The 25,235-nt window shown below is 38.0% G+C and overlaps 1 protein-coding gene across 2 annotated transcripts in view; it reads left to right on the top strand.

The window, feature by feature from the left end:
* AR (androgen receptor) overlaps positions 1-25,235 on the top strand; it is a 188,653-nt gene that overhangs the window by 146,336 nt on the left and 17,082 nt on the right. For both annotated transcript variants that reach the window (XR_002770933.1, XM_003801310.2), the window contains exon 3: positions 9,491-9,607. Coding sequence is in view for 1 of the 2 variants with exons in the window: in XM_003801310.2 (XP_003801358.1) it covers positions 9,491-9,607 (117 nt within the window). In the remaining variant the exon portion in view is untranslated. The remainder of the gene's footprint in view (positions 1-9,490; positions 9,608-25,235) is intronic.

The following is a 25,235-nucleotide window of genomic DNA, read 5'->3' as shown; positions in this document are numbered from 1 at the left end:
GAACCCGCCACCTTAGGTGTATGTGGCTGGCGCCTTAACCGCTTGAGCCACAGGCGCCGAGCCAGCATGTGGGTTTTTTGAAGAAAATTATTAATTTAATGTTTGAAATGACACTTAATAATGACATACGTGGTTGAGGATTCAAAAGATAGATATGGAAGGAACTTATTTTTCTGGTGGTACTAAAAATAAGGCTCACCTACACAGTTTAGATTAGGGACAGAGACAGGAGATGGAACAGACAATCTCTCAGGGTGGCTTCCAACTCACTTCTATTTTGAATTCTCACTTCCCCAAATGATGGCAGAGCCAATGTACAACTGCTGGGTGCTGTTGCTTCTTTCCTGTGTATTCTATTTTTCCAAATATATGGCTGAAATTGATTAGAATTATTAACAATAACAATAATACCTCCCACTTGATTAGTTGATAAAGTTTAATAATAATCTGTACAAAGTAAGTATAACAGAGAGTATCATGTGCCCTATTCTATAATGTAGAAAATGAGGCTCCTTAAGATGAAACCAGCTGGGACTTCCAGTGCACTACGTTAAACAGAAGTGGTCAGAGTGAGCATTCTTGCTTTCAGCTTTTCACAGTTGAATGTCATATTAGCTTTGGGCTTGTCATATATGGACTTAATTGTGTTAGGTAACATTCCTTCCATACCTAATTTGCTGAGAGCTTTTAATCATAAAAAGATATGGAATCTTGTCAGATGCTTTTTAGCATCTGTTGAAATGATCGTATGGTTTTGGTCCTTCATTCTGTTAACATGGTGAATCACATTTATTGATTTATGTATGTTGAAGCATCCTTGCAACCCAGGAATAAGGCCAGTATTGGGTTGAGAATTTTTGCACCTGTGTTCAGCAGTGATATTGACCTTCCTGGCATCACATCCTTGGTTTCCTCCAAATCACAGTTCATCAGGCTATGAGTCCCACATATTGAAACAAATTTGAAATTATTTGGTCACAACACACCCACTCCTCCATATAAGGCTTGAATCCCCTCTGTAAGTATCCCTGCAAAGTAGTTGCTCCACACTTTCTTGAATGTAGTCCATTCTATTTCTGGACTCCATTGTAAAACTCTGTTTTCAAGAAACTCACTCATTGGGCCTAATTAGAAACACAGAATCTTTGGGCTATAATGTACCTTAAAAGCCTTCTAATGAAATGTCCCATGGTGATGCTTGACTCTCCAGTTATGATAGTACAAAATCTGGAAACTGAATTCAAAGGAGACATGGTATAGGTGGTTGCAGTCTGAAGACAAAGCATTCTGAGTATGGTAGGCATCTTTGCTCTTTGTCTAGGAAGTGTATTACCCTATGGATGTTTTGTCTGCATTCATTTGACAGACGAAGTGTGTAAGTGGAATCTGGGCCTGCTCAAAGGTGGTTTTAGAAAGTTTTCTATTCCCATGTGGTAACCTAGGTAACTGAATAATTAACACAGAGACATCTATTAAGCTTCCTTGAACACCAGGTACTATAAACATTATATGCAGTTCTTTGACACTGTTGACTTCCAACAACAAAGTTATTTCCACAACCTATAATGAAGGTCTCATAAAACATCACTCTGAAATGACTGGCCAAATCTTTCATGCTGAAGCAGGTAAGGCCACACTCTAGAGCTGCAAATGGAGAAATCATTTAAATGCTTAATAACTAACCATCTTATTAGAATAAACCTAAACCCTGGAGTACTGTGAATAGTCACATAATGGACTAGCATGAGGTCCTCTGCATGCCAGCTGGTGCTGAAATCCTTGATGGTGTTCTGGATCTTTTTTTCATGGTCCTATTCCTCCATCATGAAACTTAAGTAGGATCAAAACTTCAGGAGGAACAGAAGCCATGAGATAGCCTTCAGAATTTTTCTCCACAGTCCCATTTGAAGTAGAGGAGGTAAGGCAGAGGAGTTATCCAATATTAGTGGCATCATATCAAGAAAATGAGGAAAAGGTTGAGTTGTCATTTTTATTATTAACCTATAGAGAAAGACTGAAAAATGTAGAATTTTTCACACACACTTCATATGCAGAGTATTAATGCAGACCTATATGAAAAACAAAGCTTCACGGCAGTATTTAAAAGGAAATCTAATGTAAATGGAATCATATACCATGTTCTTGGCTAAGAAGATGCAATATTTTAATCATTTCCATTCTCCACCTATGGAATCTATAAATTGAAAACAATCTAAGTAAAATCTTGACAAAATAATTCCAAAATTTATCTGAAGGAATAAAACACATGACAATGGAATTAATTAAAAAATCAGATTAATTGATACATCAGATTGGTATTAATAAAATATCAGATTGATAAATCAAAAAAAGATATTTTTGAAAAATAAGAGGAATGAGACTCTCCCTATCAAGCATCTGTATATATGTATTATAAAGCCATAATAATTACAACAGTTTGATATTGGGTCTGGTTTAGGTTGACTAGTGAAAGATTCCAGAAAAGCCAAAAACAGACACAGTCTATGCAATATGTAATGCAAATTCAGTGAAGAAAGGATGAATTATTCACTAAATGATGTCAGAACAACTGTTTAAGCATTTAGATGATGGAATGAAGTTAACTTACTACTTTAAATCAAAATAAATTCCAGATAGATAAAAGATGTCACTATAAAGCAAAGGGAAATCACTGAAATACTATTAGAAAATATGGGTAAAAATTAAAATTTTCAAAGGTAGAAAAGGTCATTTTAAAATATGAAAAATTAAGGGGGGGTCCATAGCTGAGTGGGTAGGGTGCCGGCCCCATACAACATGGCTGGCGGGTTTGAGCCCAGCCTGGGCCTGTTAAATGACAATGACAACTGCAACCAAAAAAATAGCTGGGCATTGTGGTGAGTGCCTGTAGTCCCAGCTACTCATGAAGCTGAGGCAAGAGAATTGCTTAAGCCCAAGAGTTTAAGGTTGCTGTAAGCTGTGCCGCGACAGCACTCTACCAAGCGCGACATAGTGAGACTCTTGTCTCAAAAAAAAAAAAAAAAAAGAATGACAATGAAGAAAACATAATTGAAGGTAGATCTGATAAATTCACTAGAAAACATTTCAAATTTCTTATGGAAAATAAACATAATGGCAAAACTTAAAGACAAACTATGAAAAATTTTGGCATCATATATCTAAAACTTACAGTTAATATATTTGATATATAAAATGCACAGTACTATAGAAAACTGAGCAACGGCAATTAAAAGAAGAAATGTAAATGATGGACAAACATGAAAATTGTTTAATTTCACTAGAAATCACTCAAATAGAAATTAAATATCATTTTCAAAAGTCAGATGGTACAGATTAAATACTAAGTGTTGGTGATGAGGTTTTGGTGGTAAGAATATAAATATTTTTGAGAAGAGTTTTGTGATGTATTTCGAACAAAATAAAGATATGCATAAACTTTTACTAGAAATTCCACTTCTAGGAATGTCTTATAAGAAAATACTCTGATAAGTACAAAAAGAAGTTCATCATAGCCTTAAACAGGGAAAATTGAAAACATTTAGATGTCTAATATTATTAAGGCAATGATTAAATAAATTATTCCATATTCATGCAAGGAAACACTGCATGGATCATTAATGATGTTCTCAATGTCTCTTTTTTTAACTTGGAAATATGTTCACCATATACTGGTTTGTTAAAACACCAACAATAATATCAAAGTTATCAAGAAATATATTTGGTTGTCTAATGAAGTTTTAAAAAATGTTTATCTGATGAATAATTATACCTATTTATGGGGCACAATGTGACATTGTGATATATTTATATATTATGGAAAGATTAAATCAAGCTAATTAGTATATTCATCCTCTCATCTACTTTATTTGTAGTAAGAACATTTAAAGTCTAGTCTTCCAGAAATTTTAAAATATTCATTATTGTTAATTATAGTCACTGTGTTATATAATAAATCACTAAAAATTATTCCTTAAATCTAACTGAACTTTGTATCCTTTGATAAATATCTCCTTATTTCCTGTCCACTTAATCCATTCCCCCCCCCCATCCCCTGGTAACCATCATTCTATCTCTGCTTCTATGAATTTAGCTGGTTTTTGTCATTATTCACAATAGTCAAGATATGGAAACAACCTAAGTATGCATCAACAGATTAATGGATAAAAGAAATGTGGTATAAATGCACAATGGAATATTATACAACCTTTAAAAAGAAGGAAGCACTGTTGTTTGCAACAATATAGATGAACCTGAAGGACATTTATGCTAAGTCAAATAAGCCCAGCAAAGAAAGAAAAATACTGTATGATTTCACTTATATGTGGAATCTAAAAATGTTGAACAAGTCAAGTTTTCTTTTCTTTTGCAGTGGACCTCTTTTTAAAATTAAAACATTGTCAATAGACCTCACTTGTGAAACAGATAAAATTAAACCTAATCTACCCGAAATTAAAATCACAAACTTTAGAACTCCTGTCACATGAATATTCTTCTTCTCTTATCTATAGGCTTATCCTTAAGGTACACCTTATGGAAATTTTGTAGGACCCCTCCCCTAGTGCTTTGTGGAGCAGTTTAGAGACCTAATTTAGTTCAACACTCTAATCTCCTTTTTATAGATTGAGAAACTGACATTGGAAGAAACTTGCATAAGGTAACAACTCGAGTCAGTATCAAAACAGAGACAAGAATCCTAGTGTTCTCACTGCCAGTCCAGCTGTCAGTTCTATTCTCACATGAGATGATAGATGGGAAAATAATATATAAAGCACAAAACTTTAAACAGATTGTATTTATTATTATTAAAATAATAAACTCCTTGAATGTCAGAATAGGTAGAGATCATTTAATCCAACAATCTCATTTTACAGATGGGGAAGTTGACATCCAGAGAGCAAAATGTGCCTAACCAAGATTACACAATGATTCATCAATAAGAATGATGGAACTAAAACTCAAGTCAGTGTCCACTATATTCTCCGTATTTGCTGAACATTTCTTTATTACTTTGAAATCATTTTCATATTCATTATCTCATTGAGCCATTCTTCAAAGGAGAGAGGATATAGGTGATTACTTTTAATTTATATATCAAGAAACCCAAGATACAGATCGCCTGCTGATTTGAAAATGTATAGCCAAGTTTCAATCCAGGCTGCTAGATGCTTTTTATTTAACCACCACAACTGAGAAAATATTTCATTTGCATCTCTCCTGAACAATTTGCCTTGTTATGTTCTTAATCTACCTACTGTATCTTCAAAGTGACAGAGTAGTAAAAGTTGACTTCCTGGAGAGAGTGATGAAAAGAGAAGAACCTACTGTGTATTTCTTGATGCTCTTTAAAGTGGACAACAAAGATATTACCCCATTTAATTCTTGCCTAAACTCTTACAGATAGTAACTATTTCTATTTTAGAAATAAAGCTCAGTGATATTGAGTGAATCACATATAGTCACCAGCTAGTAAGTGGAAGAATCAGGATCAGAAGTCAGATCTGTATTACCTGAAATGTTGATGTCTGCCCTTGTCAGTATGATGTGTCCTCTCAAACAGGCTCTGGCCCTATGTTGGAAAAGACAGAGACAGTATGGTGCATAATAGTAAGAAGACCCCAGAGCAGGAAAGTAGAAGACTTGTGGACCAGCCCTGCTACCTCAATAAATCATTATGTGACTATGTGTATATCTCTACTTCTCTTTTAACCTGGTTTCACTGATCTATAACAAGAAGGGAATGTAGTATGCACTAAAAGAATATAGTCACCTAAGGAAAGTGGGTTCAGGAGTCTTCTATTCACCTATAATTTTTGCTGGGAGTCTTATAGTATACCCAAGTATGGCTCAAGGAGAAATGAAGCCAGCCTGCATTCCTATCTTGTTTTTCCAGTCTCAATTTTCCAGACCGGTGTTTTTCAACTGTTTTTATCTCTCAGCACACTTGAACCTATAGCTAAACTTCTGTGGCACAATTAAATTATGTTGATCAAAACAAAAAGAGTAAAAGAAAAATACACTTACTGTGCTTCGAAATTCTTTCAGAAATAATTTAATTAATGATCTTTAAAAATTTTTGCAGCACACCTAAGATGGATCCTCTCACAGCACACTCATTAAAAATCACTGTTTCAGACTCTAAGGGATTCCCTTGAAAAACAACAACACTACCCTACAGAAAGGAGAAGCTAAGTGCTTCTTCCCTGAGTGACCTTTGCAGATAGAAATCACCCCAAGGTCTATTTGAGATCATGTATCCTATGGACATAAAATTCTCTGGGGTTGAGGAAGTCTAGAACCTTTGGTCTAATTACTCAAGGGAACTCTTCCTTGAAAAGCTCTCTCGGCTCGGCGCCTGTGGCTCAAGTGGCTAAGGCGCCAGCCACATACACCTAAGGTGGCGGGTTCAAATCCCCAGCCCAGACCCGCCAAACAACAATGATGGCTGCAACCAAAAAATGGCCGGGCACTGTGGCGGGAGCCTGTAGTCCCAGCTACTTGGGAGGCGGAGGCAGGAGACTCGCTTGAGCCCAGGAGTTGGAGGTTGCTGTGAGCTGTCATGCTATGGCACTTCACCCAGGGGGATAGCTTGAGGCTCTGTCTCAAAAAAAAAAAAAAAAAAAAAAAAACCCACATGCTATGTGTATGTATTTGTATGTTTTGGTGTGTTGTATGCTTTATGTGGTCACTGATCACACATATATGCATATATACACAGATAATTCAGAAACCCACTCACATAGGCATGAATTCACAGCATGTTGTTTATCCCTGTGTTGCATATGGCTAGCAACATCAGTATCCTCTAAGGCTATTTTAAGCATCTTGATTTTGGAGCTGACATTAGAAAACAGACTAAATGACACCACATGTAAGAGACAATGTTACAGTTAAGTTGCTATCCTAAAAGGACAGAATAAACAAACCAACAAACAAAACAAGAGACTATTATTTTGGATAGTTTCTTCCTTACCAGTAGTACTTAAGCCCTTTATATAAGAGATTCTACAGTTACATTACAGATGAAATCCAGACAGCCTTTAAGATTTCTAGAGTTGAAAAAGATTTTAATGATTTTCCAATCCAACCCATTTTCTGTTATCAAAGTAGTCTGGAGGAGAAAAAGGACTTGTCCAAGGTCATCCAGTGAATTAGTGATAAGGCTGAACAAGAATCTAGATTTTTTGACTTCTCACCCAGTGCTCTTTTTCTTATCTATTAGTTGAATATTTTTGTTCAGTTGTATTGCCAACACCTAGCACAGTGCCTGACATATAATAGATGTTCAGTTAATGGTAAATTAATATGTAATGGCATTGGTTTACAGGAATGTAAACTTATTTCTGGGCATATCATAAAGAATATCTGTAATTTAAGTCACTTTGTTTTAGGCCCAGGAAAAACGATCTTAATTCCATATTGGAAAACAAACAATTTCATGCTTTTTCCACTGTAAACTATCTCATTCACAGGATGATTTTCTTTCAGAAGTGGAATCTAGAATTCCTCTGGGAGCCTTACTTCATTGGTTGGGCAACCATTCCTTGGAAGATTGGGGCCTAGGAACTAGTATTTTCTTGTGGAAGACGAGATCTCTCAAAGAAATCAAATATTAATACCTCCAATTTGAACTTATTCCAATAAGTGGTGTGACTAGTCTTGAGGAGTGTAGCAATGTCAATACCATTGGGCTGTTCCAATTCTAGAACACAGGCATCAATGGAATTGAACCCACTGAAATTGGATATAGGACCTGCCTTCCAAGAGCCATCCTTTCTGTGCACATATTGCAGGCCTCAGTTTGCAGCAGAAAAAAATCTATTAGCAAACTGTGTGTTCTACTTATGCAAATCAATATTACAGTATGGTAGAGGGGGTACTGACCTAGATGCCTTAATATTTGCATCTCTTAAAGGGGAATAAACAGAAAATAAAAAGAAAAGGAGAGAAGAAATTGGATTCCTTTACTATACTAACACCAATCCCACACTTTTGTGAGTAGCGCTTTAAGTAAAAGCAGCACTTTGTTAACCAGGTTACAACTGAATTTATCACACAAAATAACTCTATAATATATGTATTTCCATAGATGATTTGGACATTTTAGGCTTAGTAAATGGAGAGAAAAGCTGAGCTGTAGCTATATTTATGTTTTTTTCTTGCTATCAAATAGCAATCATTCTTTAGTTTTTCTTCCTCTTCCCACCACAAAAATTTCTGCCCTGCCAAAAGAAGCTTCACTAGAATCCTAGTCTATCCAGCAAACCAAAGCATAGCAGTAAATGTGAGAAAAAAAAAAATCCAGGGCTTGGAGAAGGAAAAGAGTGGAGTGAGGGGATGTATAAGCTCAGGTTGGAGATGGGCTGTGAGCATGAAAAGTAGTGCATGTTTCAGAACAGTCAGGGATGTATCTTTGTCTGTTCCTGCTGGTGACTCTTCATGTCCACACATCTCTCTTCTCCACTTCTCCATCCATGTTTATTGAGGGCCTACTGTGTGTGAGGCTTGTGCTAGGAACAAAAAAAAAGTATTGAACACACATATGTAGAGGGAAGTAAAGCTCAATGGAAATCAAGCAGAGGGGATTGGGGGAGGAGGAGAGGGGTAAAAAACCCACCTAATGGGTAAAATGAACACTACATGGGTGACAAGCACACTTATAACTGTAACTCAAGCATTATAAAAGTGATCTATGTAACCAAAAATATTTTTAACTCCATAATACTTTCAAATAATGAGTATGTGTATGTGTTTGAGTGGACTTTCACATCTTTCTTTGAGCAGCTGATCCTGAGGATATCTGAGTCTATGTGTGTACATATGTTTCTATGTATGTGTGACAACTCCAGGTATATATGACAGTGACCTTCATTCCTCTGCTGGCTTCAGACAACTTCTTTTTACTGGCTGTGGTTTATTAGCAAATAGTGGGTATTATCTCTGGTTGAGTTTTATAACATTCAAAATCAGGGGCATGATCACTAACAATTTAAAAACAGTTAGAAATCACATGATGTTCTGTTTTCTAGGAGTTTTACCTGTACTAGTTTTATGAAAAATAAGCATTTCATTAGCTCAAACACGATCCTATGTATGATTACAGGTGTCAGTAGGAAGAAAAATTGACCAATCTGAAGTTTCTGCTATACCATGATAAAGGAGTGACATTTTCTCATGGGCATTTCAGGTTTATTAAAACTAGAGTATTTTATTTTAAAAACCATTGAGCAGTCCTAATAATGGAGGAATCAACAGCACTGGCCTTGCTTATCCCTGCAAAAATATCTATGAAAATCAAATGATATATCACCAAATTAAACCAGCTTTTTTTTAATACATAGTAGATATATTCTGTGTGATCAAATTATTTGGAGCTATTATCTCTCATCTGGTAGGATATACTTTCATACATTTTCTTCCCTAGAAATACTCACAAAAAGAGACTCTATAAACATACTAACAGCTCTGTTTACTCTTGTATTTGTTCTTCCAGGGAAACAGAAGTACCTATGTGCCAGCAGAAATGACTGCACCATTGATAAATTCCGAAGGAAAAATTGTCCATCTTGTCGTCTCCGAAAATGCTATGAAGCAGGAATGACTCTGGGAGGTAAGATACTTTTTTTTTTTTCTCTCTTTCTCCTCCTCAATCTCTCTTCCCCTTCTTCCGTCATATCTAGTTCTCTCTTTCAACCATATTTTCATCTTTGATGCTTCCAATGGGGGCCAGCCATGCTCTAAATGCAGGCTGACCTTTTCATATCCAACATGGCCATCAGCTAGTTAGTGTCTTTTTTTAACCTTAACCATGCCACTTCCCACTCTGAGGCTCTGCATTAGAGCAAGAGGTGTACAGCAGGTATCAGAAGCAAGCAAACAGAGGGTGAATGAGTATGTACTTGATTCGACAAGGTTCCTAAGGGGACTTAATGGTACTGGCCTAATGTTCAATGGTAGCTAGAAGCTGGGATGAGGGAACAGAGGAATCCAGAACTGTCAACAGGTGCAGGATGACCCAGGCACAGGCTGGCCCCCAATATTAAGGAAAATCCCTTAGCTGACTGCTGCCTATGTTACATGGCCAGACACCTGGAATGAGAAGCTGCTTCTCTTTTGAGCCTGTGACTAGGCTGCCAAACAGAGCCAATTTCATATTCTACATCTCCCAGGGATGAACAAGTGTTTTAATCATTTCCTTTTCTTTATAAATCTATTGATCATTTCCAAAACCACTTTTTCAGCATCACAGTAGCTGATACAGTTCTTTCAAGGGCAGCCTTTTATCATAAAGCTCCCTGTTCTCTGAATCTGTGTCTAACATAAGCTTTGTCATCATTCCAGAAAAGCTTGACATCATTTGATTGACACTTATATTTTCCCTCTTCATATTCCTTATCTCTTCATATTTATAACTGCCCGATACTAGGGGCTTCCCTCCCACCTGCTGCTTCCAAAAAGATGCATCTTTCATGAACAGAGCAAACTCATTAGTCTACTTTGATTTGGAAATGTCATTTGAACAAAGCCAAGCCTATTTCTGAGTGCCTACAACTGAAGCCTCCTACTTGATTATTCATTATCAGCCTGGAAAACCAGACTGCCTAGATTCCAGGCCTCTCCTCTCTCCTGTCAAGACTAATTTAGAGCTTTGTCTATCTCTGGCTATCTGGGAGGTGCTCAATACCTTATCTGCCTATGTGCACATTTATAGACACCCATTTGTTTTTAACCCTGGAGCAGGGCCATGTGTGAGTCTTCATGTATATAACTCCCCTCTTTACAGGCCAGTAATATTCTTTAAACAGACCAAAGTATCTCAAATAACTTAACCGAGGCTCAATTGAAGACAATTTGAAAATAGTCATCTTAAGTAGTGTCTAGTCCTCCCAAATGTCACAGGCAAATTCTCTATTAGTGGCTTTCCAGGCAGCCACATCAAATGAGACTCAAGATCTATGAAAAATCAATGTTGTTTTTATTTGCTTGCTGTATTCTGAAGAAATCCAACAACTGTGGTCTATAGTGGGAAGAGAGAAGAAGCAGGACTGGAAAGGGGAAGTGCAGAGTGGAATGGAGGAAAGGTGACAAAGGTATTGACAAAAAAAATGTTTTCTCCATAGGAATGTTGCAACTCCAAGGGGAGAGTTCTCAAACTCTCCATTATTTAGCCCTTTGTGAATTATGTGTAAGAGTGGGGGCTCCTCAGGTAGAGAACCCCCATGACTTGTCATCTGCTGATATGATACTGAAAAAGTTCAATGGTAACAAAAGTCCTCATAACATTTGGGCCTAAATCTTAACATTAATTCCATGTCTCGGCCAACATCTTCCACTATTAGACTGTCTGTGACATGATTACAGTGAATCTTTTTAAGAGGAACTTAAAACTTTTTAAGAGAAACTTATCTCTTGTATATAAGAGATAATTTCACTATGCCATATAGTAGTCATATACAAGTTTATAAATTAATTTAATTGACAGAGTGGTACTGTAAGTTTTTTAATTGATTTATTGGGTAGAACACTGTAACTTGAGTGAGCTTGGTCAACAAAATGAAGACCAGACGAGAAATAGTGTGACTGGCTTTCCTTTCAGTTCCATTCCCACGGTATGTGGATAAGGTACCATGCTAGGCACTAGAGCTTCAGACTGGCAGACTTCAAGAAATGCTCACAAGATGCAAGGATTCCTGATGTTGTGTAAATGGCCTTGCCTTTGGAGTCAGGCAGACCTAGGTTATACGGCCACCTCCATTATTGACCATGTGCCCCTTCTGAGTCTCATTTTTTTGGTCTGTTATTCAAAGATATTGCTCTCAGAGAGTTATAATGAGGATCAAATGACATGATGAATGTGAATATCCTTGATAAATGATGATGTACTAGACAACCTGAGTTATTATGACAGTGAGATCACTAGCAATTTAGCTAGTAAGGCTGTTCACAGCACTTTCCAATGGTTTTTACCGTGAGTTACTTGGAATGTTTTATATTATGTAATAGCACCAATGGGCAAAGGATAACCAGAACTCATTCTTAAGTAGCTAAAACCAATGAGTACTGCGCAAATCCTGCTCAGAACTGATTTTATTAAGAGAATCATATGTTATATTCTAATACCATGTCAGTAAAAACACAAGTGTTTACCTTCTTAAACCACTGCTTGAGGAGCAAAACTTACCATTTTGATGAACTTATCTCCACTTTCCCTGCCCTCCTACTTCAATCTTCTTCCAAATTTATTGTTTACTTGTGAATTCTTTATACATCACACCTTTACTTGAACAATGGAAAAAAAGTAAGCAAACATTAGTAGGAGTGCCACTTGTGAGTATTTCACTGGTAGACTTCCATTCTTATAAGATTTGGGTTTAGGTTAGCACAGACATTTTGATCACCTTGAGGGAGAGTTCATATAATTGCATTTTCTTATTCCCATCACTCAAACTAAAATCATATAATATATTCCAAAATTGCAACTAAGAATGTGGCCATAGGCAAGTCCCTTCTCCTCTGTAAGGATCAGTTTTCCATCATTCAGTTGGAATAATGTGCTTCACCAAGGACCCTTCTGGTGATAACATTTTGTGATTTTTAAATATGAAACAACACCTGAAAGATTAAATTTCTCAGAACTTTCTTGGATTGTCTATCCCCTGCAAGGAGAAGTATAGATAGTCAAGACTTGTGTTCTTTGACTAACAGTAATTATAGCTACCTCCATTCACACTTACCTAAAATATATTGTATGTCCTAAATTAGACTGGATGGATAGATTATTGAGTGAGCAGAGACCAGAAGGGCTCTCTCTGCACCTTAAAGAAGCTGACACTTTAGGTCTTTAGGCCTCAAGATCTCTAATCTGGCTTTCTCTATAGTGTCCCATCCACTGTCTGGTAATGGAATCTCCTCAACTTACAGATACTTAATACATAAATCCCTTTCTTTCCCATTTCCAGACCTACCTATCCATTTCTTACTTTTCTTCCCAGGACCTCTTAGTGTTTCTGAAAGGATCTTGGGAGTGGTTGGAATCTCAGGATGGTTTCCTCAAAAACAGTCTCCAGGTTTGCAGCTGACCATTTATGACAAAGATAGGCTTTTGTATGTACATGATTTATTTCTGGCTACATTTAAAAACTACATATTTCTAATTGTTTCAAGAATTTAAATTCCTACTTTTCATTTAAGAAAACTCTTCTAATGTCTCAGATAAGGACCTTCCCTTGAGTGAATTAGCTATGGATTTTTCACAGCTCATAATAACAATAAATGTGCAGCCATCTATCACTTTTCTCAGCACTTTCTAAGGGTATGCTCCTACTTTCTAAGGTTGAATTAGAATGAAAGAATCACCCTTCCTGCCATCTACTCCTCTTACCCCTCCCTCCTTCCCATTTCTCTCCTATTTCTCCCCAAGCATTATTTATTTTTATTTTTTACAACTCTCAAGTTCTCAGATTTTAGTAAATATCATTGGCCCTTTTTGATTCCTTTCTCTCCTGCACCATAGGAAGTTATAGGTCTTTTACGAATTTCAGGCAGCAGCCAAACCCCAGAAGAGGAGAAAGAATAAAGATCCCCAAAGCATGTGAGAATCTGAAGTATGCAGCATTTTCTTCACAGGTTCCTGTAGCATATTTGAGAAGTCTCTTTCTTACCAGGAGACTAAATTTGGCATCTGAGAATCAAAACTTAACATGTATGCAGGGTCTAATAACCACTATGAATTCTCTATTCGGGAGGATAGCTCAGGGAGCCCCTACCCATGGTGTGATGTCATCAGGGACACTATGAACATCCTTGCAGTTTCCAGTGTTGAAGCCAGTCCTGATGCCAGCTGTCTCATCTTTCTTCATGCTGAAGAACGTCCCAGCAGTGCTACCTCTGGATCCCATGTCCTGGATGCAAGAGAGTGATTTTAATGCTGAAATACTGTTCATGTCACAGTTCTTCATAGCATTTATTCCTCTATCTCTCTTCCAACCAGCCAAGACTTTATTGTTTTCATCTTTTCATTTACTCATCTATGTCCATTTAGCAAACATTTACTGAGTGCCAAATATTTGTGAGACACTCTGCTAGGCATTTGGGGGAAGGAGAGCTTAATAAAATATATGCCCTATCCTTAAAAATTAAAAAAGGGAAGACAGACAGTGATAATGAATATACCTTCCAGGGATGAAGAACCTGTAGCCTTGGGGCCACATGTGTTTTTCTGGATCATTGAGTGCAGCTTTTCGGCTGAATCCAAATTTTTCAGAGCAAATATTTTTATTAAAAGGTATACAGCAAAGAAACATGAAGATTTTCTTGCCTCCTTTGGTTCTTAAAAAGAACCATCTTGAATTCAGAATGCTATAAGTTCCCAAATAGAAAATCACTCAGAAGAAGTTAAGTGAGTCGGAAGGAATAAGACATCCAAAGCATAAGGTACAGTTTGAATAAAGGCAGCAAGTGTTTGCATTGAGGATTTGAATAATAGCAAGCATTGAGGATTTGAAGAACAGCAAGTATGGCCAGAGCTAAAAAAAAAAAAAAAAAAAAAAAAAAAAATGGGAAAGGGAAACTAAAACCACATTGAAAATTAGCTTCATTATTATACTAAGAAGTTCAGGCTTCAGGCAGTCAAAGATCAATGAACATGGGACAGAGATGATCACATATAATTTCATTTAATTGCTTATTTGTTTATTTTTTAAGGAAATTGGTGGCAGCATGAATGTTGTATTGGTGAGGGCTTACACTTTAAAAGGGGAGACATTAGGCCAAGTGTAGAGAAATTTTTAGCATTAAATTTTGATAAACACCTAGTACTGGTTTCTGGGACTAGTTTCCTCTGTTTGAGATGCTACCCGTAAGTTCAGATCACATACATGAAGAAACACTGGCCTAAACCAAGGCAAATGGCTTGTATAAGGGGGTCTTCCCTCCTACCAAAAGCCAGTTGCCTTTGTGTGGGCCAGTAAATTCTGGTATGGGTTTTGAGGAAACTTGTTCCATGACATGTTCCATGAAAAATAACTTCTGTGGTCAAATAAGTGAAAGAAAGCTGCATATTATGTTTCTGCTCAGGAAGATTTACAATACATATCACAGGCCTTGATGAATACTGTAATAAAGTAACCTGAAGAGCTTTTTTTTTTTTTTTGGTTGTTTGTTTGTTGTTTTTTTATTTGTTTGTTTTGAGACAGTCTTATTATGTCACCCTCCGTAGAGTGCCATTACATCACAGCTCACAGCAACATCTAACTCTTGGGCTTAAGCAATTCTCTTGCCTTAGCCTCCCAAGTAGCTGGCACTGCAGGCACCCACCACAATGTCTGACTAATTTTTTGTTGCAGTTGTCATTGTTGTTTAGCAGGCCTGAGCCAGGTTCAAACACACCTGCCTCAGTGTATGTGGCTGGTGCCCTAACCACTGAGATACAAGCGCCGAGCCCCTGAACAGTTTTGTAACTCAAGATTCCTAAAGTTAATTCAACCACAGGTCCCCATTTTTCACATAAAACCTGTTAGTGTCCTATAAAACCACTATTCTCTGGAATATAATTGAGAAAACTTGGGTATAGATAGGTAAATACTCTCCTGTAAGCAGATAATATCCCTTATCTGGATCATCATTTTGCAGATATGTGTATCACTGCTTACCAAGTGAACTGGTCAAGAATACATTAATGTTCAAGAACAAACATCCTCACCAAATCTCACGTGTATGAAACAATGGCTACTAAAGTCACTAAAGTAAAACCAAGTCGAGGCTGTAGCATTGTTATCATACTGAAATAGACCAAAGCATGGTTGTTGCCCAAGTCATCTAATGGCCTCAAGTATGTATTTCTGGATCAAGGATCATGCAAGGCAAGTTATTTCTAAGAAATATGACATCCAGCATCACATAGAGTGATCACTATTTTGGATATCTAGACATACCACTCCACAATTTAACATTCCTTTTGTACACTGTCCAACCAGCATTCCAACATGTACCCAGAACTGTGTCAAGGTGCTACCACATAACCTCTGTGCTAAAGTAGAAGTCCCAGAAATCATCGATTCATAAAAACCACCCAACAATTGAATTCCCTGTACCTCCTGCCTATTCAGCAAGAAGCAGAATGTCATAAAGAATTAACAATGTGGGACTCAGTTACTGGGATTTCCTCCATTCTCCTTTGATTCGTTAGTCTAGAGCCCTAAAGTTCTTCAAGCTTTAGACGCAAGAGGTAAGTCTTAGATTTGAAAGTACTGCTTCTAACACAGAATTTTCAGATACCTGAGTGCTTCAAGAGATCTGCATAACTGAGGCATGCACAGTGAAGCAGAATTATTATAAATTTTAGCATCAATATGAGCAACATGTGTCTCAACACTTAGAACCCTGGAAGGAAGGGTTGTTTGTTTCGTTGGTTTTTTTGTTTTGTTGTTTTGTTTCAAGAGGTCCTGTGATATAGTGAAAATAGTATGATTGACTCAGATCAAAAGGGACTTTTTCTAATCCTGGCCTTGCACCTTACTATCTTGATGACCTTAGGTAAATCATTACATCTCTCTGAGCCTCAGTTTCTACAACTATACTGTAGGAATAATAGAATATTCCTTACAGAATTGTTAAGTATATAAAGAAATTGTACATAGTAGTCATATGATAAATATCACATTATGCTCCACCCCTTCTTTGTTCAATGAGAATTGGTATTTATGTTTCCAGGTACTACTGGGGCCTGTTTCTTCTCTACCAATGCACTGTGGCTTTTGGTTCTTATTTCTTTATTCTTTGGTTTATAAATTACCCTTGAAATTCACACTCCCTGGCCTTGATTGTCATCCCCCCATTGGTTACTACACATTTGTTGATACTTTAGAGAGAAAAAAGTATACATCTCTCTAATTATAATTCTCAAGGCAACTTGTATATGGAGAGAACAAAGTCTCTCTTAATTTCATCAAATGAAATTGTCTGGGACAGCACATATATATTGTACCTGGTCTCTAAGCTTTTATAGACAATTAATTTTTTCTAATCATAAAAATTAATAATGCCCCATATCTGACACCTGAATATCTCACTTATAAAATGTTTACTTAAAATCCTTGAGTATTTTAAGTAGCATAGCAATAGAAAGGTTTTACTATTGTTTACTTTTCCTGTGAGTGCTCAAAAATCCCTCAGTTGCTTTTGAGAGAGTAAAATGATATCATAGGCAATATTTTACAAAGGTAATAGGCAGAAAGCTAAAAGTACACAGCACACAATAGGCTACATATACAACAGCAAGTATTTTCCAAAAATAACAATTCAGGGAGAAAAAAGTTTTATTTTTGCTGATAGCATAGCTGCTTCTTTGAAAATATTTTATTTTTTTATTTAAAAAGAGTGCCACCTGTTGTTACAAATTGTAGGATATATTCTTTAAGACCACAAAAATTTTAAATACTTTATTTTTGTAGTGAACTCACACATAGAAATTTTATTTGAGCAGGATGATTTTCTAGATGTTTTATACATCTTTTGGAATCATGTTTAGAAGGAGAACTAAGGAGAAAAACTACATAGCCACTAAGAAAACAGTACAGCTTTCAGATCATCTGTTATTGATAATACTCTATAAGAACACATATCTAAGAAGTAAAATGGAAATAGCATCATTACTCTGGATTACCTCTTTGGGGATCAGATGCCATCCTCCTCAGTCCAGTTAATCTTTGCTATACTTTTTAGGTCTCTTAACACAAGTATGTAATTATCTTCCACCACTTACCCCAAATAACACCCTGGTAGACCAAGCCTTCTTTGGCTGAAGTGAAAATTGATTGTTGAGGGACATTTTAGCCTTCCAGCAATCAGCAATTAAAAACATGTAAGCACTGAGCACCTGCAGAAAACTTGGACTGGCATTAGGAACTAAGAAGAAAATCTGGATCCTGCCCAAGAAGAAAGGTCACCAGCCCAAGCCTGTGCAGTGAGGTGTCATACTTGCCACAATGAAATTGAAAGAGACTACTGACTCTCCTCAGGGTGGAAAATGAGGCATGGAAGCTTTGATTAGTGAGCTGTTAGGCACACAGACATTAATTTCAAACCATTCCTATCTCCAGGCTGAGTAATAATGCTTGTAGTATTATGGGATTGTTTGGCTGCTGCAAGAAATTCAGAAGACCCCACTAAGGAGTCTTTGTTGGTGTCTGAATGACTGAAATGAAACCATTTAATTCTCCCTTGCTTCTCTTCCTCTACATTTTCCTTCTATCCCCACAATTCTTGCCCACTGTGTGCAGGGAGGTGCACACACACACAAGCTCTTTAGTATATTTGTCAGTAAAACAGAAAGGAAGGAAAAGCCTCCAGGTAAATAATTTTCCATTTACCCATCTCACCTCTGTCTTACAAGTAGATAGGAAAAGGTGAAAGGAAACTACTACTCCATAATAGCAACCACCCCCCTCTCCCCAACTTTGCCCACTGCCAACCATGTCAAAAGACCTGACTTAGGCATCTAATTATGGATCCTGCTAAGTGTAAGCCCTTCTTTAAGTTGCTGCACTCAACAGTGTGTCTCTTTCATGTTAGAAAAATTCCAGATTGGTAATTGCAAGCATCTCAAAACAACTAGACACTGAAGAAAGTCTGACCTGCTACACTCAAAATGAGGGCTCTAGAGGCTCTAGTGGAGCTGGGAACCTGGCACCTGAGCTGTAGGAGCTCAAGCTTCTGCTTCTCAATATATTTCAACAAGGGGGCTGGGGGCTGGGGGCTGGGGCCTGGAGGTTGGTCTCTTGGTTGCTGGCTTCCCCCAGTGGGACCAATAGTGCTTCCCTACCTTACAGGGGTGTTACGAGGACTAGTTGTAGAAGCAGTAGCAGATACCATTCATAGAGCTGTGAGAATCGTGATTATTATTTCCTGTGATGTGGCATGGCATTGGCAGAGTCTTTCTTGATTATTCCTGATTGAATGTTATGGCAGCAAGGCACTAACTCAGAAGGATGCAGTGATGCTCTGTCTTTGTCACTTGTTTTCCATGGTGTACTGCTTTAAAGAAACTTTAGTTCTGGGACTCAAGGTGCTACCTTGGACAAGAAGCCACTGTGCCTGACTGAGGCTCCTATGGGCAACTTGTTTATTAGGCAATTGATAGAGTTTCCATGTAGGTTCTAATCTTCATGACCCTTGCCAAGGACTTAGTCAGGGTTGGGGAACCTGTGGCCTTCTGGATCCTTGAGTCCAGCCTTTTGACTGAATCCAAATTTTATAGAAATCCTTTAAATAATGTAGGTTCTAGATCTTAGCCTCAGGCCCCATCTGAAACTCAGTAAACAAGGATGAGATTTCCTCTGCTCATGGAGGAAAAGCCAGCCAACCCCTCTCTTCAAACACTTCAGGAGACTAACGTCAGTCAGTTCTCCTCTCCTGTTCCCAAAGTCAAGGTGACTCTGCAGGAGCTCACATATACTTGAAACTTTTACAATGAGAAGGAAGTCAAAATCTGAGAACTGGCTCCTACTTTTCTTGTTTTCTATTGAAGTTAGGATAAGGAAGGAAAGTAGATAATAATTTTCCTCTTTCTTCTAGCCTTAGTACTCCCACAGCCAACCCCACCCCCACTACTACTCTCTCACATCACATGTTTGCCTCCCTGTCAGGTGTGAGGCCTCATTGTTCTTCCAAACCAGCCTAAAACATCACAATAATGTCTAAAAGGCACTTAGAATTTGTACCATTTTGCACTCTTTCTCCCCCCAGAACCTCCATATTGAAACCAGTTTTATTCTGGTGGAAAGAGAGGTGAAGTTTGTGAGGCCAGGAGCAGACAAATATGATAGGCAGAAGCACTCTCTCTGCCTTTCCTGGTGCACCCTCTTTCTTCTCCATTCTCTGTCTGCCTGTGGGCATGCACATGCACATGAGAACACACACACAAACACACACACACACACACTTCTTTCTCTTTACATTGACTCAGCAACATTCTGGAGAAAAGCCAAAGTAGGACTTCAGGAGTGGAGTTTCCCCCTCTTTGGGGCAAAATTTTAACTTCTAGGCCAACAAGAAGTTCCCTAAAGTGGATTGAAAAGCTAATGTGGTTTATTTTTTAACTGCTTTGTATTTGTTTGAATGTAGCATATTTCTGCTAGAGAAATTTTCCCTAAATAAAGCCATTAATACACCAATGGTATTTTCTTATTTACAACAGACTGACAGAATTAATGCTGTTAACATTAGGCCTTTTTTCATCTTCTTTTTTCTTTTTTTTCCCCCTCTTGTTTGCTTTCCAGGTCATGCTGACCTGTTCAGCTTGGACTGTTTCACATTTGTTTTTAATGTCAGTTTAAATGTAATTGTAAAAGCATGTATGCTCTAAATTCATGTAGTTACTTTTTCCAGTGGAAAAGCCTGGTATTCAAAAGCATTTCCAGGCTGTGCAATTTTACATGAGCAGGTTTTTAGTAAAACCTTATGCCCCTCACTCAGGATGGTATCTGGACAGTGAGCCCCTTTCTTCTGGCTCAGTAGTCAGAAAGAGGAGACTTGGAAATAGTTTCTGTTAGATCCTGTGTCTTGGCAAGGATGTGCAGCATTGCGTATCATTCTATTATTAATTACATTTACTCCTCCATGAACTAAAAACCATTAGACTAAATAGTCCAACATAAACCTTGAAAGATAAAATTTGATATTCTTTCCCCTGGCTATTTCTCTGACTGAGAATTGAGACTGGAAGGAGAATGGGGGTGTGGGATGAAGGACCAAGGAGGCTTCTTGCCTAAAGGAATTTGGCATACACTTATTAATCCCACTTGTTTACACCTCTACTAATTTCTCACTCCTTGCCTGCCAAGGATGGTCTATGCTCCTTGCCTCTTGTCCCTGACCCAGTTCATCCCCACCCATCTCCAACTCCCACCACTGACCCTTCTCTCCAGTAAAAAGTTACTCACTTTGATGAAATTCAAAGACTACTACCACCCTAGAAGTTGGTGTACCTGGTTCTAACTCCTGCTCTACCACTATCTAGCCATGGGACCTTGAGTATGACTTACTTTTCACCTTCATTCTTTTCATCATCAAAATTAAAGTTTGATTTGAAGGGGAAAAGAAGGGAAAGACAAGATCCTAAGGCCTTCAAACTCTCTTTGGGAAAAGTGCTAAGTGATAAGCACTTGGTAAACATCTTTATTTGGAAAATCACAGCCCTGTGAGGTAGATACTTTTTGGGGGGAGGGGAGCATATTTTTGTTTTTATTTGTTTTATTTTTATTTTTTATTTCAGATTAATATGAAGGAACAAATGATTGGATTATGTTGTTCCAGTTATTATCTTAAGATTCAGAAACCTGTCAGTTTGGTCCTCAACCTTTGGCTTGAGACCATTTGCCCAAGATGGAATGCTGTATTTATCATAGTTTGCCACATAGGCAGTTTTTTAAAATTGCTTCTAGATAGATTCATTATTGAAAAAAAAGTCTTAGCTTGACTATTGATATATAGTTTAACAGGGTACAGAGCACTTTCACTGGGTTTATCTCATTTCCTCCTAAAAATATTCCTAGGCAACAATCAGGCCAAATAATCACTATTATAAATGAGAAAAATGAGGGTCAGGAGAAATCAAGATATTTGTCCAAGGTCACCCATCTCATGAAACTCTGAATACCACCAATAATAAGACATCCTTTATTGCGAGTTGCATTTTAGAACTTTGATGTCATCATCGCATTTGGCCTCTTGGAGTTCAATGCATTTTTCACTATCTACCAGTCTTGGAGAATCTACCTTCTACTCTCAGGCATCAGCATAGTGTCTATATTTCTTGTAACAACCTTATGAATCAAGCACTGATATTATCCTCATGTTACAAATGAGATAGCTGAGGTACAGAGGTTAGTCTTGCTCAAAATCACATAGCTAGTCAGTTATAGAGCCAGGGTTACAAATAAAACAGTCTGATTCCAGAATATTTAGTCTTAATTACTACACTTAATACATGGGTAAGGAAACTAAGAGCCAGAGAGGAAAAGAGACAGTCTTGAAGTCCCACAGGGAGCTCCCCTGGTTCATAATCCAGTATTCCTCTGATTTAGTAATCCTGAAATTGTATGGTAAGATCTTCTGAATCTAATCCTAGTAAATGAAAAGATGGCTGACCTGATTTAAGCCAGAGGCCACAAACTGCCTTTCCCCAGGCCAAAATTCACCTGCAGATTTCTGTTTGTCTAACACAGTGTTTGTTTAGGAAACTGGCATAGATTGCCCCTAGGCAGGACATGGATCACATATCACTCTCCCTGGCCCTCCCTATTTATGTTCGCCAGGCATTTTTCCTCATTTATATATCTGCCTAACCTGTGAAGGTATTTGAGTTCATGACCCTTAGATTTACGCATTATAATATATAAACACTGTACACAAACGAGCTTACATGTATTCACATAAGGACAGCCTAGTCTGGTTTCACAAGGAATTTGCAGCCCTACACCAAACATACCCTTATGTTTACTTAGCATTTAGAATTACATTTAAGATCTGAACTTAGTTTTATAGGCAGTCATGTGCTGAAGAAACAGGTTATTGTTTTTATTTCATACTGTGTCACCCTTGCTTTCTCTGCTATATCTTGTTCCCTGTTAGTCTTGCTTTCTGCCCTTCCCCAGGCCTGAGTTAGGTTACCTGCAAATCATTTACTCCTTACTCTTTAGTACATGAAGAGTAAAGAAACTATTTTGGAGGACTCACTATGTGCCAGGCACTCTCTTATTTAGGACTTACCAGTGTCCTCAAGATGGGTGTGGCAGCACCCCATTTTTTTCAGTGAGTAAACTGAATCTTTGTGAAGTTAAGAAAAGGGCTCAAAGTTATTAACCTAGTAATTGACAGAGCTGGGATTTTAACTTAATATTGTCTGACTCCAAAGCCTATTCTTTTGTCCCACATCACAATTCTGAAAGGGAAGTATATTTGTTTTCTATTGCTGCATAACATTCTGCCACAAACTTAGCAGCTTCAAATAATACCCACCTATGTTATAAGTGAGAAATCTGGCACAGTATGACTGGATTCTCAGTCTAGGGTCTCACAAGGATGAGACCACACCATGTTCCAGTCTGGAGCTCAAGGTTCTTTTCCAAGATCACGTGATTTTGGCAAGCTTCAGTTCTTTTCAGTTGTAGGATTACAGTCCCAGTTTCCCTTCTGAATATCAGCCAAGGGCCATTCTCACCTCTTTGAGGCTGCTCTCTTTCCTTGCCATGCAGATCCCAACACCTTCAAATCCAGCATTAGAGAATATTCCTTGTTTTGAAATCCTCTCACTCCATGAATGTCTTTCCAGGAAAAGTCCGTTCTCTTTCAAGTGCTCACCTGAGTAGGTCAGGCCCCTCAAGGATAACTACTTTAAAATTCAACTCAATTAGACTCTTAATTACATTTGCCCAGTCCTTTCACAAAAGCATTTAGATTAGTGCTTGAATGAATAGAAGTGGAAGGAGGCATGTGTACTCCAGGGTCTTGGAATGTTGAGGGCCATTTTAGAAATAAGCCTACCACAGAAACTGATTCTGTGTTCCAAATTCCCTGGTGAGATAAAAAGGAAGAGAAACATTCTTGACTTTAAACGAAGCAATTCAAACTTTCTAAGACTTTAGAAATTTCACTTCACCTTTGCCTCTCCTTGCTCATGGATGAGAAGGCCTCTATATTAGGGTGGCAACAAATGAGTCTGGAGAAGCCTAAAGGTCACAGAAGCTAAAGAAATTACAGATTAATCACTTCTGCCCCTCCTTAGGAATGTGCCATGGAAGCTCATTTGAAAAATCTTTTTCTGGTGCTGTAGAGACCAACCCTGTAGGGAGCTAATGCTCCAGGGTTGAAAAGTTACTTCCACATAGGATCCAGGCATCCTATCAGGGCAGGTATTCCAGTGTCCTAAAGACCAAGTTGGGATGGAAAAGCACCTTGCCAATGAGTCTTTCTGTCACTGCTTTGGCCCAACATGAAAAGACAGGGAAGAGATGTTGAATAGCCACACACTGTTAGAACTATCCTCCTTTACTGTCCCCTTTCTCCTTGCCTCATCACTCAATTTAAGTAAACCAACAAGTCTCTACCTTAACACAGTGGCTGTCTGGCCTGCATCTTACATGAAAGAGATTTGACTCTGGGGCTCAGGTGCAGGGAGTGGGAGGGGCGTGGGGGTGGCCTTCATAGAAAAAAAAAAAAAAAACAAGGCCTTGGGCATTGAGTAACAGCTGAGACTAGCAAGCCTCATTGTGCAGCATTCCAAGTCGTCTAGCAACATGCTGGCCTCTGCCGTGGAGAGAGAACAGAGGATCCCCAGCAGGATAAATGGAATCTGATTTCAATTACGTTCAGTACAGTCTCCCTCTTCAAGCAGATAGGGCAGAACACCTGGTGCGGCTAGGGCCACTGTGGTCACAGGGGCAGCAAGCATATTACCCCGGTCCTGGAGGCAAGTGGGAATACAGCTTCTCTTCCTCAAGCAGATGCCATATAGGAGGATGTGAAAATTCCAGCCAAGTAAGTTCTCATTGGCACTATGCAGAGAAGGGGGAATTATTTCATCTTAATGGATTCTTCTCACAGTCTTCTGAGCATATTGATCTTGCTTGTAATGAGTTTGCTTAGGTCCACAAGTCATCGTCACCCCACTGAGATCTGAATCATCGGTGAGAAAATCAAAGTGACATATCTCACTAATCATGCTCTGTATGTCCCTCTAACATCTGAAAAAGCCCATAGATTCATCAGTATATAATTTATTTGGATGTATTTGTTAAATGAGACATGTACCCAACACTCTGTATTCACAGCACTATTCAGTAGAGCTTTCTGAGATGATGGAAATCTTCTATATCTGTGTTATCCAATAATGTAGCCACTAGCTACACCTGGCTCTTGAACATAGGAAATGTGGTTAGTTGAGACTGAGGGATTACATTTCTAATTTTTTTGAATTTTAATTAATTTAATTTTGAATAGCTACATGTCACCAGTAGCTACTGTGTTGGAAGTAAAGATCCAGAAGGAGCTCAGAGAGGCACATACTGAGATAGAACAGGAATGAGTTAGTCAAAAAGAGAGCCATTGTGTCGTAGTAAATTTTGGATTAGGAATAAGAACCCTGGTTCTGATCTCAGCTCTGCCACTAGGTGATATCACCTTCCCTGGCTTCTGCCTTCCTATCTTTGACTTGAAGGTTAGACTGATGTCAAAAGTCCTGA

Source organism: Otolemur garnettii, unplaced genomic scaffold, assembly GCF_000181295.1.
Source record: "Otolemur garnettii isolate 467f Iridium unplaced genomic scaffold, OtoGar3 scaffold00206, whole genome shotgun sequence".
Classification (NCBI taxonomy): domain Eukaryota; kingdom Metazoa; phylum Chordata; class Mammalia; order Primates; family Galagidae; genus Otolemur; species Otolemur garnettii.
The sequence above is the reverse complement of the archived record's forward strand: the minus strand, read 5'-3'. Positions and strand labels throughout refer to the sequence as shown.